Here is a 17,174-nt window from a genome sequence, read left to right as displayed (position 1 = left end):
TATTGATCATTTTTTCGTGATTTATTTTGAGGATTAAAGGGCATAATTGTTTTATCCAGTCAAAACATTTTTTAAATGTTAATAAATCAAAAAATAAGTTGATATATGTCAAAAAAATCTGAAACACGGTTAACGAGGTTTTAAAATTGAATATAGGGACCAACAGACCGCGGCGGATTAGATCGAGTTTTGTAACTTTGCCAATTCGATCAAAGTGTTAAATTATTTTTAAATAAAAATTCATCGTGAACTTAAATGTATTGTAGGCTGACTGAGTCATATTTTAACGAAACTCCTACGTTTTTGATTTATATTCATGTTTTCGGTTATTCCCATGTCCCACGTAATAAAAAAGTATCCTGACTGATCATTTCCAAAGTCTTGGCATTTCTGTTTATAATTGCTTTAGCATATTTCAACTAAAACCAAAACATTCTATAGCGATATCTTATTGGTTTTAAGTGCAAGCATGTCGGTGTGCATTGCGTGGCTTAGGTATTATTAGATTGTAGGTTGCCTCTCCTCTCCCAGAGGATCGAAGTTTACCGATGCGATGACATTATACAAGAGAATAGTATTACAACGAGTCTGTTATCAACTTGCGTATATATATATATACTGACGATTGAATCAAAACCTCTCAAATACGAGTGTTTCGCCTAATTTTGTACAGGTCTTTAATATAGCAGCAGATTGTTTTAACTTTGAATTGTATCGTTAAAAGGTGTTATAACCAGTGAATGTTAACTTCAAGAAATATGTTTGCAACTGTCGCCATTTTGTTGTTCGTTCGGCTGGTCATACCTGCAAGTGGAACCAATCAGGATTACAATTCACAGGTAGGTAAAATAGGTAAACAATAGAAAAGTTTAACTCAAATTAAAGATCATGTGGAATTTCTTCAAAAAGTCGTTTTTATAAATATTGTGTTTTATTATAGATGAAACAATATTCAAAGTGTATAGGTTATTTATGCTTCTTATATACTGTGAGTGTATTCCTTACTATATATGTAATTTATTATCAAAATAAATTTTTAAAAATTAGGAAACAAGAATCAAGCGAGGTGCGAACTTGATAATTATGTCGAATGTGCTTTTTCTATCAATCATAGATGTGTTTTTTGGACCTGAATTGTAAAGCTAGCTGTCTATACTATCAAACTTTATGTGACAAAACACCATACCATATTTGGGCATATCACTACCATATTTGGGCATATCACCACCATATTTAGGGACATCACACTTTAGCGTATAGACATAGGCATGCTTTTTCTTTCATTATTAATGTACCTCAGTTCTGTTAGGTTTCATACAGTTTTTAAAGGCCTATATTAAATGCATTGTAATGTTATATTGAAGTACAAGAACAGAATTTAAGTCTATGTCATAAACATTGAAGAAGGTAAATTTACTTATGTTTCCAACCGGGAATTGGATCAACGTACCGGAGGTCGATCTTGTTATGTCATGGATCGGAAATCCTAGGAAATTTTATTTTGTGTAGATGGCTTAGCGGCCTACTTTACGTTTCGGGATTTATATAACAGGTATTATGATATTTAACTGGGACATAACGTCATCGGTAGAATACATTTATTCATAACATTTTGATACTATGTCTTCGAAGATGTATTGTCCCCCTGCAAAATGATTTTTACATTTTTTTGTATTGAATATGCCATTTTAAAGTCACATAATAGTTATCCACTTTTACAAAAAATTAGATCGAAAACTAAATTATTTATCTGGAAAAACTGTAATTTAATGCAAAAAATAGTCAAATTGGCTGCCAGTCAATGGATTTGTGATTGAGTTTAACCATTTATTTTATAAGTCAAAAATATTATTTTTTTCGTTTTTTTTTTCTACAGAAGTGATTAACTTTATTAAAATTATAACAAAATACCATTATTCAAAGTCTAATTTAATTATTCTCCATTTTTCATGTTTTTGGGGGACTTCTTTAATATACTTACCAATTGATATCAGGCCTAAACACTTTCTGAATTACGGTATGTCATTAAAATATAATTTTGTGATGATATCAATATATTAGAAGTTTGATGAAATCATACCTATAGACAAATCATATTCGTTTCATAAATGAAATAAAAAATCTTCGCGTAATTCACGATAATTAGAAGTTGAATGAAATCACATATACCATTCATATTCTTTTCATAAATTAAAACATATTCCCGTTCTTTTAAGTAAATTAAATTAGGTCTATCTGTATCAAAGTAAAAATTGTCAAATATAAAAAAAATACATTTTTTAAACCTATTTAATTTCTCTGTATCGTTATGTTTTATTTATTTGTTAGTGGTTCATTTCGAGAAAACTGTTATAAAAATATTATCCACTGATCAGTATCCCACGCATTGGTATACCGTAAGCTTGGTTCCCACTAGCAACGCAACACAAGGACGTAACACAAGTGAATTGACCAATCACAAGCGATGGCTTATTCGCTTGTGATTGCTGTCTATAACTTCGCTTGTCATTGGTTAAAACGCTTGCGTTGCGTTTACGTCCTTGCGTTACGTTCTAGTGGGAACCAAGCCTACAAGTAATAATAACGATATAGTCTTAAAGCGCCATTTGCTCATTATTCGTTTGAAATTTAGAAATAGATTAATGATACCAGGTGAAGTTACAAATTTAGTGACGTTTCACGTTTTGACCTTTTACTCAAAATGTCCAGTCAATCGGTTATAAAGTGTTGACCAATGACTGTTAAAATCATCATCATTGTCTGCTTACGAGGCCTAAGCGTCATTCAGTTCATACCGTGCATAGGTTTACGTGTACAGTGACGAAAGCCTACTCTGGTACGACTTCATGTCTAGAAACAAACTGAAATTGTTTCTTGTCAAGCGACAACAAACTGGGGAATGTTTCATGGCTAGCAACAACAAACCGGGGACTGTCAAACTGCCACACGACGCTAACAGGCTCATATGACATAAAGATGGCAATCCCAGATTTTCTTTCGTCATTTACAAATGTTTGTTTCCCCGCATCTACCATTATATCTCAAGCTTGATTCACACTTATATTATGACGTATAAGCACGCCGCTAGTAAATTTACCAATCACGGCGCGATAAATCATCCGATCTGCCGCTTGTGATTGGTCAATACACCTGTGTTGCGCCTATCCTTCGTCGCGTCAAATTAGTATAGGAACCAAGCTTGAATATAATCTACACTATCAAACTAGTTTGATACAAAAAGTGTGCTGTGCCCAAATATGGTAGTGATATGGTTAAATATGGTAGTAATATGTCACCATAATGTCTATTATGGGCACATCACACGTACAATTTGATAATAATAATAATAATTTATTTGGAGATTACACTTTTACAACAGTGGCACTCGACCAAATGGAAGGTGCATCCAAGAGAAATATACACACAAAAAAAAAAAACATGATATAGAAAATAACAATTACAATAAAAAGTCGACGTAGGTCAACATGTCGTGTAGACAGAGCTTTAGGTCGTATACAGTAAGTTATCGGCATATATAGATACGTTAAACTGATGGGATTGTCACAATGTTATTTATCGTCCTAGTTTTTAAATTCATCATTGTCATTTATACTCGTCTGTATAATTCATTACTTCTAATAAGATAAGCTTTCAATTACAAGGATAATTACTGCTATTTAATGTATTATGCTTTTGTGGATAATGTCCATAAGAGTATAAGTATCTTTTAATCCTAATAGATGTGATAGATTATCATAATCTTAGCAAGATGAGTATCTAATCCGTTATCAGGTTGTGCTGTTAAATGGTCATGTTCGATGACTAAGAGGATTAGTGTTTCTTGCAGGGTTTAATGGTTTAACCGTCTTTCGGATGAGAGGTGAAGTTGATGGCCTTTAAATGCTCTTCGTCTTCTGTGCGTTGTTCTCGGGACACTTATAAAGCTCTGTCTACACTATCAAACTAATTTGACAAAAAAAGTGTGATGTGCCCAAATATTATGGTAGTGATATGCTCAAATATGGTAGTGATATGACATCATCATGTCCACATATGGCCAAATCATAATTTCTTTTGCTTATAGTTTACTACGGCTGAAAAATGGGTATTTGGAAACTCGGACTGGGCATGCGCATACCCCAAAGCACGTCTGGGAAAAGAGAGTCTGTGAAAACATTTGCTGATAAATATTGAGATGCATGTAGACAGTAGTTATCGTGAGATGAGTGGCGTTTTTTGTAAAAAATATTTTTTTTTTTACTAGGTATCACAAAATGGAAGAATACAAACAGCTGATGAATTCCTTGAAGCAATATTTCCACACAATAATATTGAAGACGTATGGCAGGCGGTCATGGGGTCGCAAGAAGCCACACAAGCAAGACCTGGCGTACGAGTTCAAAAGGGACGTCAAGATCAGCGAAGCATGCCGTTAGAATTACAGATGAAAACTGGTAAGTCTGTCTGTCTGTCCTTCCTTTGACTACTTTAACCACAGTGAAATAAGTTTAGATTTCTCTTTATGCTTTAAACCGAGTCAATTGCCTTGGTTTAACGCTACGGTACATTCACACTAGTAATTTAACTAATAGTTTTGTCTATTCTTTCTTGATTTAATAAAACAGCGCCGTCTTCCGTGTGAATGTAGGCCTAGCTTACATGTAGCTTCAAATTAGTTTTAGCGTTTTTCTTAATGATTACAGAAGACTGTCTTGATTCTTGGTCAGTACAGTGAAGTAACAATTATGCTTGATTTTATTTTATAAATAGATCGAGAAATATTACTTGAACAAGCACTGGATGTGATGTGCGGTACGCCAAGATCTGTCATCATAGACGCGTATAAAGAGATCGGCATCGTTGAAGGATTGGTCTTCCGACTGTATCCCGAATGTATCCGAGTCAACCGATGCCGGAATTCGGGTTGTTGCGCGGACGGGTTCACTTGTAAAGCAAACCAGACAGAATTAGTCAAGAAACAGGTATTTAGACAAAAGTTCGCAAAACGACGCATTGCGTCCACGACGACGCTCGACGCTTGTGATTGGTCAACACACTAGGCGTTGCGCCTATCGTTCGTCGTGTCAAATTAGGAACCTACATATATGTATATGTGTGTGTTTATATGTATGTATGTTACAACTGACTAACTTTATCAATTGATTCATAGTTATACATAAAGAGACTCTGTTTTGAGCAGTTTAAAATTACATTTTACGCTTAAGCACGTTACTTACTATACCTCAATTTTTCTAACTCTTAATTTGTATTTGTTCTGTGTTTTGTCTGTGTTTTTTGTGTTTTTGTCTTATATGGAAGCACCAACTTTCAGTAACAATGATAATTTAAATCGATTATCAAACCATCTATTTAAACCCTCATCAACTGCTAGTCAATTTGACGACATCGACCCGGACAATAATTTTTTTAATGATCAAAATATTTCTAATTACTATTTACCAAATGAATTCACAAAGAAATTCAATAACAATGAATTTGAAAATCGTTTCTCTTGTATACATTTTAATGCTAGAAGCTTACAAAAAAACTTTGAATCTATTTCAAGTTGCATTCAATCTCTTAATTTTGACTTTGATGTCATTTCGGTAACTGAAACTTGGATGGACTGTGTTAGTCCACTTATTCATTTACCATTTTATTCACTAGTTTTCAAACCCCGTTCATATAAATGCGGAGGTATCAATATTTTTATCAATAATAAGTGTCATTATAAAATTAGAGATGACTTAACTCCTTTAACCTATTTTTGTGAATCTCAGTTTATTGAAGTTAAAACCGGAAAAGAAGATATAATAATAGGAACTATATATAGACCCCATGATATTTCTATTCCTTTCTTTACGCAGAACTTTGAACTCCTTATTAAAAACTTAACGAAAGAAAATAACAAAATATTTCTCCTTGGTGATTTTAACATTGACTTACTCAAATTTGAATCTGATAACAATATTAATGATTTTGTTCATTGTCTTTTCAACAATTCTCTCATTTCGCTTATTCATAGACCGACACGCATCACCGAACATTCCGCTACCCTAATTGACAACATTTTCACTAATGATCTTGAATCGTCTGTTAGTGGTATCATTATTAATGATGCTACAGATCATCTTCCTGTTTTTAACATCAGTTCAAATAAACCGAATAAGCGAGTAATCAATACCAATCTTAAATTTAGAAATACTAGTGAACACAATATCCTTAATTTTCGTAATGATTTATCAATTTTTCCATGGAATGATGTCGTGAGTACGCAAGACACAAATCTGGCATATGACACATTTATTAATAATTTTACCACCTTATATAATAAACACTTTCCTTTATTTTGAACCATCCAAAGCTAAAGTTAAACTTAAACCATGGATGACCGATGGACTTTTGACCTCGATTTTGTACAAACAGAAACTTTATTCTAAAAGTCTACGCCATCCAACACTTTCTAATATATCCAAATATAAGCGTTATCGAAATAAATTAAACAACGTTTTAAAAACTGCTAAATTGGATTACTTTTGTGAAACTTTTACTAAGCTTAAGTTCAATATCAAGGCCACCTGGCGTGTCATCAATTCTCTTCTTAAGTCAAATAAAAATGCACCTGCCGATATTGAACTTTTAGCTGATGGAAAATTAATAAAAGAACCTTTAATAGTAGCAAATCTATTCAATGACCACTTTACAAATATTGGACCCAACCTTGCTGGAAAAATAAACAATGACTCTGATAAAACTTTTCATCACTTCCCTATTCCTAACTCAATTTTTCTTTCACCTGTAACCGAACAAGAAGTGCACAAAATCACAAATTCATTTAAAAGCAACAAGGCCTCTGGCATCGATGACATTTGTTCTAAAGTTATTAAAAAATCCATTGACACTATTCTCTCTCCTCTCACTTACATTTTTAATTTATCTCTTACATCTGGTGTTTTTCCCAACTCCCTAAAAATTGGTAAAGTTATTCCAATTTTCAAGAAAGGTAGCAAGTCCGATCCAAATAACTATCGTCCAATCTCCATCCTTCCCTTTTTTTCAAAGATTCTTGAAAAGATTATTTATAACCGCGTCTATGATTTTATAAGCAAGCACAATATTCTTTATAATAAACAATTCGGATTTAGGAAAAACTATTCTACGTCTTTTGCGCTAATTGATTTAACCAACAACATTATTGATGCAATTCAAAACAATTCTTTTCCCTCTGGCTTGTTTATTGACCTGTCGAAAGCTTTTGATACTATTGACCATCATATTCTGATTACTAAACTTTCAAATTATGGTATCCGTGGTGTTGCTCTTAAACTTTTAAACAATTACTTATCAAATAGATTTCAATGTACTTCTGTTAACAATCATACCTCTGATCTTAAGCCCATTACCTGTGGTGTTCCCCAAGGGTCCTTGCTTGGCCCTCTTTTATTTCTAATTTACATCAATGATTTACCAAACGCCTCAGATATCCTTACCTTTTATCTTTATGCAGATGACACGACTTTATTTTTTAAAAGTGTTAACTTTCAATCAATTTTTCATACTTTTAACCAAGAATTAATTAATATTAACGATTATTTTAATGTGAATAAACTTTCAATAAAGCTAAGTAAATGCAACTTTATGTTGTTTGGAATACGTCATCAAAAACTGACCGACGAGTCTCATAAAATTCTGATTGGTGATCAAGTAATTCCCCATGTTAAGCAAACCAAATTTCTAGGTGTTTTAATTGACCAAGAGCTAAATTTTAAAAATCATATAAAAGAAATTGAATTAAAAATTTCTAAAAACATTGGCATACTTTATCGTCTGTCTTCCTTTTTACCGTCTCAAATTTTACGCAATATTTACTGTTCCTTTATTCTGCCTTTTATTAGTTACTGTAACATTGTATGGGCCAATAATTACCCTTCAAATCTTAATAAAATACACGTCCTTCAAAAGAAAGCTGTTCGTCTTATCTCGGGTAACTCACGTCTTGCTCATACTAATATTCTTTTTTATAACCTTAAACTCTTAACTGTGCACGATATTAATAAACTCCAACAATGCATTTTCGTTTATGAACATATTAATTCCAAACTGCCTTCTAACTTTTCCTGTAATTTTTTAACTAACTCTGAAATCCATTCGTATAACACAAGAGCATCACGGGACCTTCATCTTCCTCAACCTAAACTAACTAAAATGAAACATAACATTCGCTATAGTGGTTCTAAACTATTCAATAATCTACCTCCCGAAATTTCATCATCGTCTTCTAGCAAAATGTTCTCTTTTAAACTTAAAGAATATCTTATTTCAAATTATAACTAATTGTTTTCTCTATTTTGTAATATTTTTTTTAACTTTAGAAACTTATTCGAAATTGCTTCCTTTACTGTTGGTGTGTGTGTGTGTCTGTTGATCTATATGTGTTTGTGTATTTATATGTTTACATTTATATATATATAAGTATATAATGTTCTTACATGGCTTCCCAACATACAAGTTTCAATTGGATTTTTTTTTTTCCAATTGATCGATACTTTCTTGGGTTTTTTTGCCTCTTTCATTTTGTATATAACTGAATCATCTTTTTATACATTATGATTTACTGTATTATATCTCTAAAAAAAAAAATATTTATTTATAAAATATCAGAAATTATAATGTTTTTTACTCAAATATGAATGAAAGAAATAAATGTTTATTTGAATTTGAATTGAATTGAATAAAGCTCTGTCAACACTATCAAACTAGTTTAACAAAATAAGTGTGATGTGCCCAAATATGGTAGTGATATGCTTAAATATGGTAGTAATATGGCATCATCATGTCCATGGATGGGTACATCACACTTTGATGTCACATAAAGTTTGATAGTGTAGAGAGTAAGATAAGACGCTGGACGCTTGTACCTGATCACATTTATTAAGCTCTGTCTACACTATCAAACTAGTTTGGGCACATCATATTTTTTGTGACATAACGATTGATAGTGTAGTATACAGAGCTTTAGGCGCTGTATGGCACCTATATAAAATTTAAATGGACCATACCGCACGCGTAGTAACATTTTAGCATCAATTTTAGAAATTGGCGTGGTTAAGATAGCTATCACAACATAGGTATAGTATTGATAATACATGTTATCACCCAATATCCAACAATAAGTCTATTGTTTTTTGTTAGTTTATGGTGTACGACACTGACGCAAGACAACCCGTAGTTCATTCAGTTCAACGCAACGTAGTCAGCCACAAAACCTGCTCTTGCGTACAAAAGTCGAGCTGTACTAAAACAATGGCTTGTTTATCTACTCACGTATGGAATTTAACAACGTGTATGTGTGAATGCGCCACCAGATGCCCCAGTCCGTACGTGCAGGACCGCAGTTCGTGCGCGTGTGGATGTCCGTCTGGTAACAGCCAGTGTTTAAAGATTACCAAAGGATTAATCAAGCTACCCAAAGACCAATGCAGGTGACATAAAAAAAAATCATTTTGACAGCTAAAACGAAATTATTACCTTTTGATATCAATTTTGACAGAACATATGTTAGGGCTCCACCGTTTAAAAAAAACTCCCGAAACCGACCCTGTAAGTAAAACTATTAATTACTCGAAATGTTGTTTTTGTGTCAAGTCGTAAATGAAATTCAATAACAATATACGATAATTGTCCGTGTTAAAAATGTGTTTGATTTCAGTCTACCAATGAGCATAAAGACGAGCGGTAAAATAAAACGACGATAATTAAAATATAGAATCTCTGTTATTCCTTTTGACCATTTACACAAAGCGCGGAGCTGACGGGCGGTTTCCGCTCAAGATATATACAGATTTTACATGGGACAAGCTACGCGGTTTTCCGCTTACCGTTACCGCCCGTCTGTGTAAATTGGCCTTTGGTACGTCAGCAGACGCGATACTACAGGCTGTTTAACGTCGCTAGACGTGAGTGATACCGTATAGGAATCGACTGTGACAATTCATGTTGATGACTATCACATGTATATAGCTAAGCTCCCAAAAATACTTGTTGGGTTTCACCATTTGAAATAAACGATATGAAAAGGTGTGCTAAGCGTACACAACGATAAACTTTGACGTCAGTCCTATTGGGGTACAATTATGAGTTGTTGCATATTGTTAGCATTAAGCAAATTAACCAAATATTACTACAGCAGATGTTGTCATATTTTTCTTCTAGATTATTAGAAGGCAACACCATGTCATTCCCACCCTGTGACCGAGACAAGACGTTTTACCCAGAGTGCTGCCGGTGCCTGAAACGACCTTGTGAGAAAGTTTCAACACAAAAATTACGCAACATGCCGTCTGTACAATCACCGGTCGGTAATATACCTAACAATAACCAACCATATTCTTCAAGCTATTCTGTTAGTATTATCTCAAAAATTGGCGAATCATCGTTTCGTTCAAATAAAAAAAATCATAAATATAAAATAACTCGTCATAATCAGGATCAATCCTCAAGTGATAACAGTTCGGAAGATTAAAGACTAGTCAAAATGATTCTACTGCAGTAAATAGAGTTTGTTTAATCCTTAACCAGTTTATGAAATTAGTTATAAGCCTTTTTTATATTTAACATATTTTTAGTTGCAGTGGCTGCCTCATAAAGTTTACGTTTTTTGTACATTAAAAAAAAACTAAAATTATACATTATTGCAGCAAAAAAACGTAGTTACTGCAGTAACAGCAGTAGAATCATTTTGACATGATCCAATAATTAAAATTGCACTCCTACTCCCAAAATGTAAATTGCACTCCTACTCCCAAAATGTAAATTCATTTTAGAAACAATATTAACAAGGAGTATCATAGTCTAGGTTCTAGACGGAGTTTTGACTTAATATAAGTAAAATGATAAATATTTTGGCACATATGGCGTTTCATACGTATACTACTTGAGATCATAAACTTTTCAGACAACAATCAAAATGCCGACTGGTGCAATAACATAAAAAAGTCAATCTACAGACTTGGGTCCTAGTCTAGTAGTATCATTGTGTCTCTAATATAATAAAACTCAAATGAAATTTTGGTTTTTTATCATGGCATATTTTAATGATTTTATCATTGTTTTTTATCTCAATACAACTAAAAATATTCCTTTTTTCTCCCTTTATGTGTTTAATCGTCCTTGCCTCTTTTGAATATTCTTGACATGAAAGAGCTGAAAAACGAAAAAAAAAATGTTTAAAACTATGTTTTACGTGTAAGATTTCTATCAATTGGGAATTGAAATATAAACTGCTGTGCTAATTCAAATGAACGCTCCGCTTTGAATAAACGCCCCAGAACCTTTATTTATTTTCACCAATAAATGCTCCGCCACAAGCACATATACACAATATTGTATTACAACACATTTCTATTTGTAGTAGAATTCATTGATTGACATGATCTACAATTTACAAGTATTTTGATACAATTTTACTGTATTTGATCACTTCTCAAAATTAATTATGTCGTATTTTTTTCATATCTAGAGGGCATTTATTCGAATAAATACGGTAATAATTTCCAACTATGAACGAATCAAATTGACTAGCCAACCCAACTAGGTCTTTGTCTCGCAATCTACGAGAGGGTCGTCTCGCAATCTATGAGAGAATCTATAAACTTCCAGACATGAGGACTAAATGTTAAACTACAGTATACTACTCTATTAAATATTTCATTTTTAATAAATTGTTTTATTTTAATTTAACTGTAATTAAATGATAAATAAATTGTTTTAAAGATTTAATAGCAACTATATGTTTACCTTTTAGGTTTTTCTTCTGGTATAAATTCTTCGGTAAGTGTGTTTTCTAAAAATAACAAAGAAATCAAATTGTGTAACGTTCAATAAAATGTCAATCATCCACATTTTGTTATTACCGTATATTACCGAGTATAATCCTATATGTATAATTTCACCAAATTTTGTAATTAAGCCCCTGGGACTATATTCGATCATAAACGGTATAAACATTTCATTATGTTAATTTTTGTTGGTTAATTTAATATTAATTAATGCATTGTAAATAACATTGGTTTGTTTGTGTTTTATTTGAAGACTTTCTTTTTGTTGTTTTAGCTAGGCTATTGTACAGTTAATATTATTCTTAAGCTCTGTCTACACTATCAAACTAGTTTGACGAAAAAGTGTGATATGCTTAAATATGGTAGTGATATGACATCATCATGTCCATATATGGGCACATCGCATTTTTTTGTCACATAAAGTTTGATAGTGTAGACAGGACTTTATGTTTAAAACTAATATTACTATCAATAATATGATCGTTACTGTTATTTCTATGTAGTAATTGCACTGTACTTTTAATACACTGTATAATATGTATATTGTTAATTTCTTAATTCTTTAACATTTCATAGTTTAAATAACTGTGCAAAGAATATCTTTGTAACACAAACACTAATTTTATTAATGAACTAATGTTGTATCCGTATAAATTGTATTAAAACAATCTAACCTACTTGGGCCAGTATTTCCCCTTAAATTTTTTCGTAAATCCTCAATATAAATAAGCATGCCATCCAGTCATGCATAACTTACTAATACCTTTGAGTTTGCTCAATAACTCTTCTGTATATACATCTTTTAATGGGCGTACTTTTTCCTGCGGTGGTAAAAGCTTTCTATATAAGGTAACAGCCTCGCCTCTAGTCAGCCCCACCCAAATTGCTTCATCTTCCTGTAAGAAAGTTAAATTAATCATTAAAACTATTAATCAATGGTTTTAATGAGGATGGTTATGCTTGTGTGTTATTTAAGCAGTGTTGTTACTGTTCGATAATGCTATTTAAGATAATCTGTATATTATTGCGATCATGTTCAATTGTTGTGAAATAAATGTGGTATTGTATATTATGCATTGTTTAAATTGTTCAATTAAAAGCTACAACATGTTGTCAAACTACACAGGTCTATCAAGTTACTACATGGCCGCATCAATCTTGTTTGTGATTGGTTAATAGCATTTTTCTGCAAAACCAATGTAAGTATTATTTGTGAAACAGGCTGAAACTATTTAACAATTAACAGACTAGGCAGCAGGTGCAAGGGACACAGACTAAGCTACAGTGTGGCCAGATTGAGGCAAATCTAGGCTACAGTGGGCATTAGATTCATAGGTAGGCTAGGCTGTGGACAAGGTTAAGCTTGGTTCCCACTAGGACGCAACGCAAGGACGTACTGTAGGCGCAACACAAGCGAGTTGATCAATACAAGCAACATAATACATTGCTTGTGATTGGTAAAATCACTTACGTTGCATTACGTTGATTGTCGGTCTCCATTGGGAACCACGCATTAGAGTGTGGTCAGATTGATATAGGTTAGCCTATGCGGGTGCACGGGACACAGGCTAAGCTACAGTGTGGCCAGATTGAGGCAAAGCTACAGTAGGCTACAGCATGTGGACAGATTGACATGTAGGCTAGGCTGTGAACTGCAATTAGACATGGTTAGAGTGTGGTCAGATTGATAGGCGAGGCTAGGCTGTGAAATGTGGCTGTGCTGAGGGGCACAAGAGGCAAGGCTAAATAGGCTTAACAAATGAGTGCTTACAGGAACTTCATAGTGCTTATATTTTTCATATATCATGTCCTTTTTTTCTGGATCGTTGGGGTACATATCTTTCCTTGCTAGTGCCAATAACATGTGTCGTTTCAAGATCATTCCTAGTAAAGAATTCAGCTCTTCAGGTGGAGTCTATCAACAGAAAATACATAATAATAATATTTTAAGCTCAAACTGTGCCCAAATATGGCAGTGATATGCCCAAATATGATAGTAATATGACATCACATCACATTTTTTTTTGTCAAACTAGTGTAGGACAGAGCTTTAGAGAAGAAGATAAACTATATAATGCATAATATTAATAAGAAAGTTTTCTTGGATAATGATTTTAAAACAGAGGTTCAGTGTACACATACACATATGGCTTGTGTGCACTTTAAAAACCCATAGTATCTTTCATTATGAGTGTAGGGGGTTAACCCAGTGCTTTGGTGCAAATTGAGCCCCTTGATGTTACAGCAGTTACATGAGCCTTGCTGTTTCTATCAGAATTTTCCTATCGTCAATCCCAATTTATATAGCTTTGAGTTCATACCAGAATTTTCGAAATCATTTCAGAGCACTTCAATGCAGTATTTAAGCATTGTTTACCTTTAGTATATAATGGTCTAACCCAAAGGCTTCATCAATTTTATTTAATGCTCTTAATGTGCATTGAATTTCAAACACCTTGTCCAGTATCTCACTGTATATCTTTCTTGTGGTGATAAACGGTTTCCACGTTCTAGGATATCTGTAAAATGAAGAAAAGTTTGGTTAATAAACTTAGCAATTAAAATTGCTGACAATCTCATGCTCAAGTATATTGTAATCTCACTCCTGTATTCCTTATTAAACAAGAAATATTTCGTACAAAAAACGATGCTCATCTCACGATAACTACTGTGTACATACATCTCAATATTTATCAGCAAATGTTTTCATAGACTCTCTTTTCCCAGACGTGCTTTAGGGTGTGTACATGCCCAGTGCAAGTTCCAAATACCCATTTTTTTCAGCCGTAGTAAACTATAAGCTACCACATGGTAACTGCTTCCTGATGCTTACGTTCTCTTGAATATAACTGCCTAAAGGAACGGCGCTTATTAATATGAATTTATTGGTTATATAAGGTTTTAGCAAACTTACCTAAAGCCCCTTGTTTTATGAGCTTTTGCATATCCCTTTATTACACCTTCTCCACCCCATAACCCAACCTGACTTAACCTAGGATAAACAACGTTGACAGGAACGTTATTTACTCGCACCTTCTCCCCAGTTTTTGGATCCTTCTTCCAAATACCTACAAAAAACAAGAAAGTATGAAATATAAGAATGCTTACTCATTTTTTTTGTGTTATTAGAATAAAGTTAAAAAGATTCACGACTGTAAATTTCTTAGATTAGTGTATAATATGGTAAACAAAATAAATGAAAATGGATGTTGGCCTATCACACTCACTCTGAAAAGTAGGCAACAATAATGTTTTTTTTTGTAAATAGAAATAATTAGGGACCTGCTTCTGTAAGTCTGGTGTTTGAATTGTTACTATAGCTATACAAACCTGGTTCTTGTCTCCAATGAAGGACCGGAGGATCCCCTTTTGGTAAATACTTAAAATATGCAGCTGGCAACAATTCATATTCAGGAGGTTCATTCATTTTCTAAATAAAGATAAAGTATAAATATTATTATAATATTAATAACTAGACTAGGCCTAGGTAAAAGTTTAAAACATTGTATATCTCTGTTGTCTAGGCCTAGGTGTAGGGATCATAGCATACAAAAAAAAAAGGAGGCTAACCGCATCACATCGTGGCATGTTGCATTATTATGATGGCCAGTCTTCTTACTTTTTAGGCCTAGCCTAGAAAATAAAAACCAACTTACTTGTCGTGATAATCTATCAAATGCAATACGCTTGGGTATTGTTGCTTTCCTATAGGTGTCCGATATAACATTTAATCTATTTGAATAACTATTTACAACGGATTTTGCATTACGATACACTTTCGGAATTGACGACGACATGTTTCCTGTTTTTGGGAAAACACACGGAGCGAGTGTGAAGGTATGACTCGCCAAATCTGCATTTAACATAAAAGTGTACAATGAGCACTTTCACAATACATAATAAAAGTCCAGTAACAATTGCATCACTTTAATCCATAGAAAAACACTGATAAATATTTCAGGCTTATAAAATATCATATTGTTCATTTTAACCAAGTGCTAATATGAATTTATTGAAGTTTTAAAAATATGTCCAGTGTAGCGCAACATACATAAGTGAATTGTACTTGCACTTTCCTATATTCTTATTGGTGGATTCTCTGAAAACCTCAGAAATGCAGCCAATCATAAGTCATGTCTGTAGAGTTTCGTGCTTTTAGCACCGGGACGACCATAAACATCGCAAATACTCAATCAATGCGAAGGCTGAAGAATGTACCATTTTTTAACGCAATTTCAGTTGAATACAAATAAATGAAAGGTTTGTAAATACAGTTTAATCATGTCTTCCATTATTTAATCATAATATCATCATAATATATTTAGGCTAGCTAGGCCCGGAGCCAAGCTAAGCTTAGGCCTAGTATCCTAGTAGGCTAGGCTAGTAGTAGTACACTACTACTACTAGGCTACTAACTAGGCTAACCTACCTTCCTCCTCTAGTAGGCTAGCCTAGCCCTAGGCTAGCTAGCTACAGTAGGCTAGGCCTAGTAGTGTAGTAGGCGCTATAGACCTAGGCCGAGGTCGACTTGGTTGGACCTGCCTGCATGCTATCCAGAGAGGCCTAGGGCCCAGGCCTAGACGGTAGCCGATCACTCCGGCCGCGCTTCACTCCGGCCGCCGTATCAGTTTAGCGCGATGTTATGCACTCCGGCCGCTATTCAATTCGACTTCCTGTGCAAAGGGGCCGTTAGTATGGAGCGCCCATATCTACGTTTTCTATACTGTTCAGTGGTATAACAAATTCTTGGTGAATTTAAATGGAACTAATTGAATATTTATTAGCAACAATTTTACTTTTTTCATTAACAATAACATTCAAAGAAGTTGGAACTGCTTTTTCTTTCAAACTAAACTTAACTTAATTAAATTCAATAATAAAATAAAAATCAAATACCCGTCTAATTAATAATAATGCTTGAATAACAATATTTAATTTCTTTCTATGTACATTTATTTGTATAGCTTTACATTTATTAACATTAAAAATTATTTTTATAACACTTTATCTTGCCAGTACCCATACTTACTAATTATAGTTAATAACAATATGTAAAATATTAATTTATTTATTTCAAATAATCAATTATTATTGATGTTTGTTATAGTTAACAATATTTACAATATTAATTAATTTATTTCAAATAATCAAATATCCGTCTAATTAATGTTACCTGGAATTGTATCAAGAATTAATATATCATTTTTGTACAGTCCAATTTACAATGATTTTATATTTTAATTTATATATGATAAAAATAATATGACATATAGGGTACATTGCAATAAATTACATTAATTAATCACATTACAATTAATATACTAGCCTATTATACAT

At 33.1% G+C, this 17,174-nt stretch overlaps 3 protein-coding genes across 5 annotated transcripts in view; 2 read left to right on the top strand and 1 right to left on the bottom strand.

Moving 5' to 3' along the window:
• The first annotated feature begins 5,312 nt into the window (after window positions 1-5,312).
• LOC140049079 (uncharacterized) lies at window positions 5,313-6,353 on the top strand. The gene has a single exon (XM_072093900.1). It carries the CDS (start codon window positions 5,313-5,315, stop codon window positions 6,351-6,353), a length of 1,041 nt encoding a protein of 346 aa, XP_071950001.1.
• A 4,214-nt stretch (window positions 6,354-10,567) lies between these two features.
• Window positions 10,568-15,653, bottom strand: LOC140049446 (large ribosomal subunit protein bL28m-like). 2 transcript variants are annotated; one of them, XM_072094328.1, is made up of 8 exons: window positions 15,494-15,653; window positions 15,168-15,267; window positions 14,752-14,905; window positions 14,215-14,356; window positions 13,609-13,752; window positions 12,595-12,733; window positions 11,797-11,842; window positions 10,568-11,202 (listed from the first exon to the last, which is right to left on the bottom strand). In XM_072094328.1, exons 1-8 carry the CDS (start codon window positions 15,632-15,634, stop codon window positions 11,160-11,162), a joined length of 909 nt encoding a protein of 302 aa, XP_071950429.1. In that variant the 5' UTR covers window positions 15,635-15,653; the 3' UTR covers window positions 10,568-11,159. The 2 variants fall into 2 exon arrangements, with proteins under 2 accessions (XP_071950429.1, XP_071950430.1); XM_072094329.1 differs by having other exon boundaries at window positions 10,571-11,202; window positions 12,601-12,733.
• Window positions 15,654-16,008: 355 nt separating this feature from the next.
• Window positions 16,009-17,174, top strand: part of LOC140048790 (uncharacterized) — a 71,913-nt gene continuing 70,747 nt past the window's right edge. For both annotated transcript variants that reach the window (XM_072093576.1, XM_072093575.1), the window contains exon 1: window positions 16,009-16,097. The gene's annotated coding sequence lies outside the window, so the exon portion shown is untranslated. The remainder of the gene's footprint in view (window positions 16,098-17,174) is intronic.

Source organism: Antedon mediterranea, chromosome 5, assembly GCF_964355755.1.
Source record: "Antedon mediterranea chromosome 5, ecAntMedi1.1, whole genome shotgun sequence".
In the NCBI taxonomy this organism is placed as follows: Eukaryota; Metazoa; Echinodermata; class Crinoidea; order Comatulida; family Antedonidae; genus Antedon; species Antedon mediterranea.
Note: the sequence above shows the minus strand (reverse complement) of the source record. Positions and strands in the feature narration are given on the sequence as shown.

Excerpts from the sequence above, each read along its gene's own strand:
- LOC140049079 (XM_072093900.1), top strand. The coding sequence starts at position 5,313 with ATGGAAGCACCAACTTTCAGTAACAATGATAATTTAAATCGATTATCA.
- LOC140049446 (XM_072094328.1), bottom strand. The coding sequence starts at position 15,634 with ATGTCGTCGTCAATTCCGAAAGTGTATCGTAATGCAAAATCCGTTGTA. Across the intron at positions 13,753-14,214 it reads TAGACCATTATATACTAAAG|ACTCCACCTGAAGAGCTGAA; the intron begins GTAAACAATGCT and ends TTCTGTTGATAG. Across the intron at positions 11,203-11,796 it reads CCAGAAGAAAAACCTAAAAG|CTCTTTCATGTCAAGAATAT; the intron begins GTAAACATATAG and ends TTCGTTTTTCAG.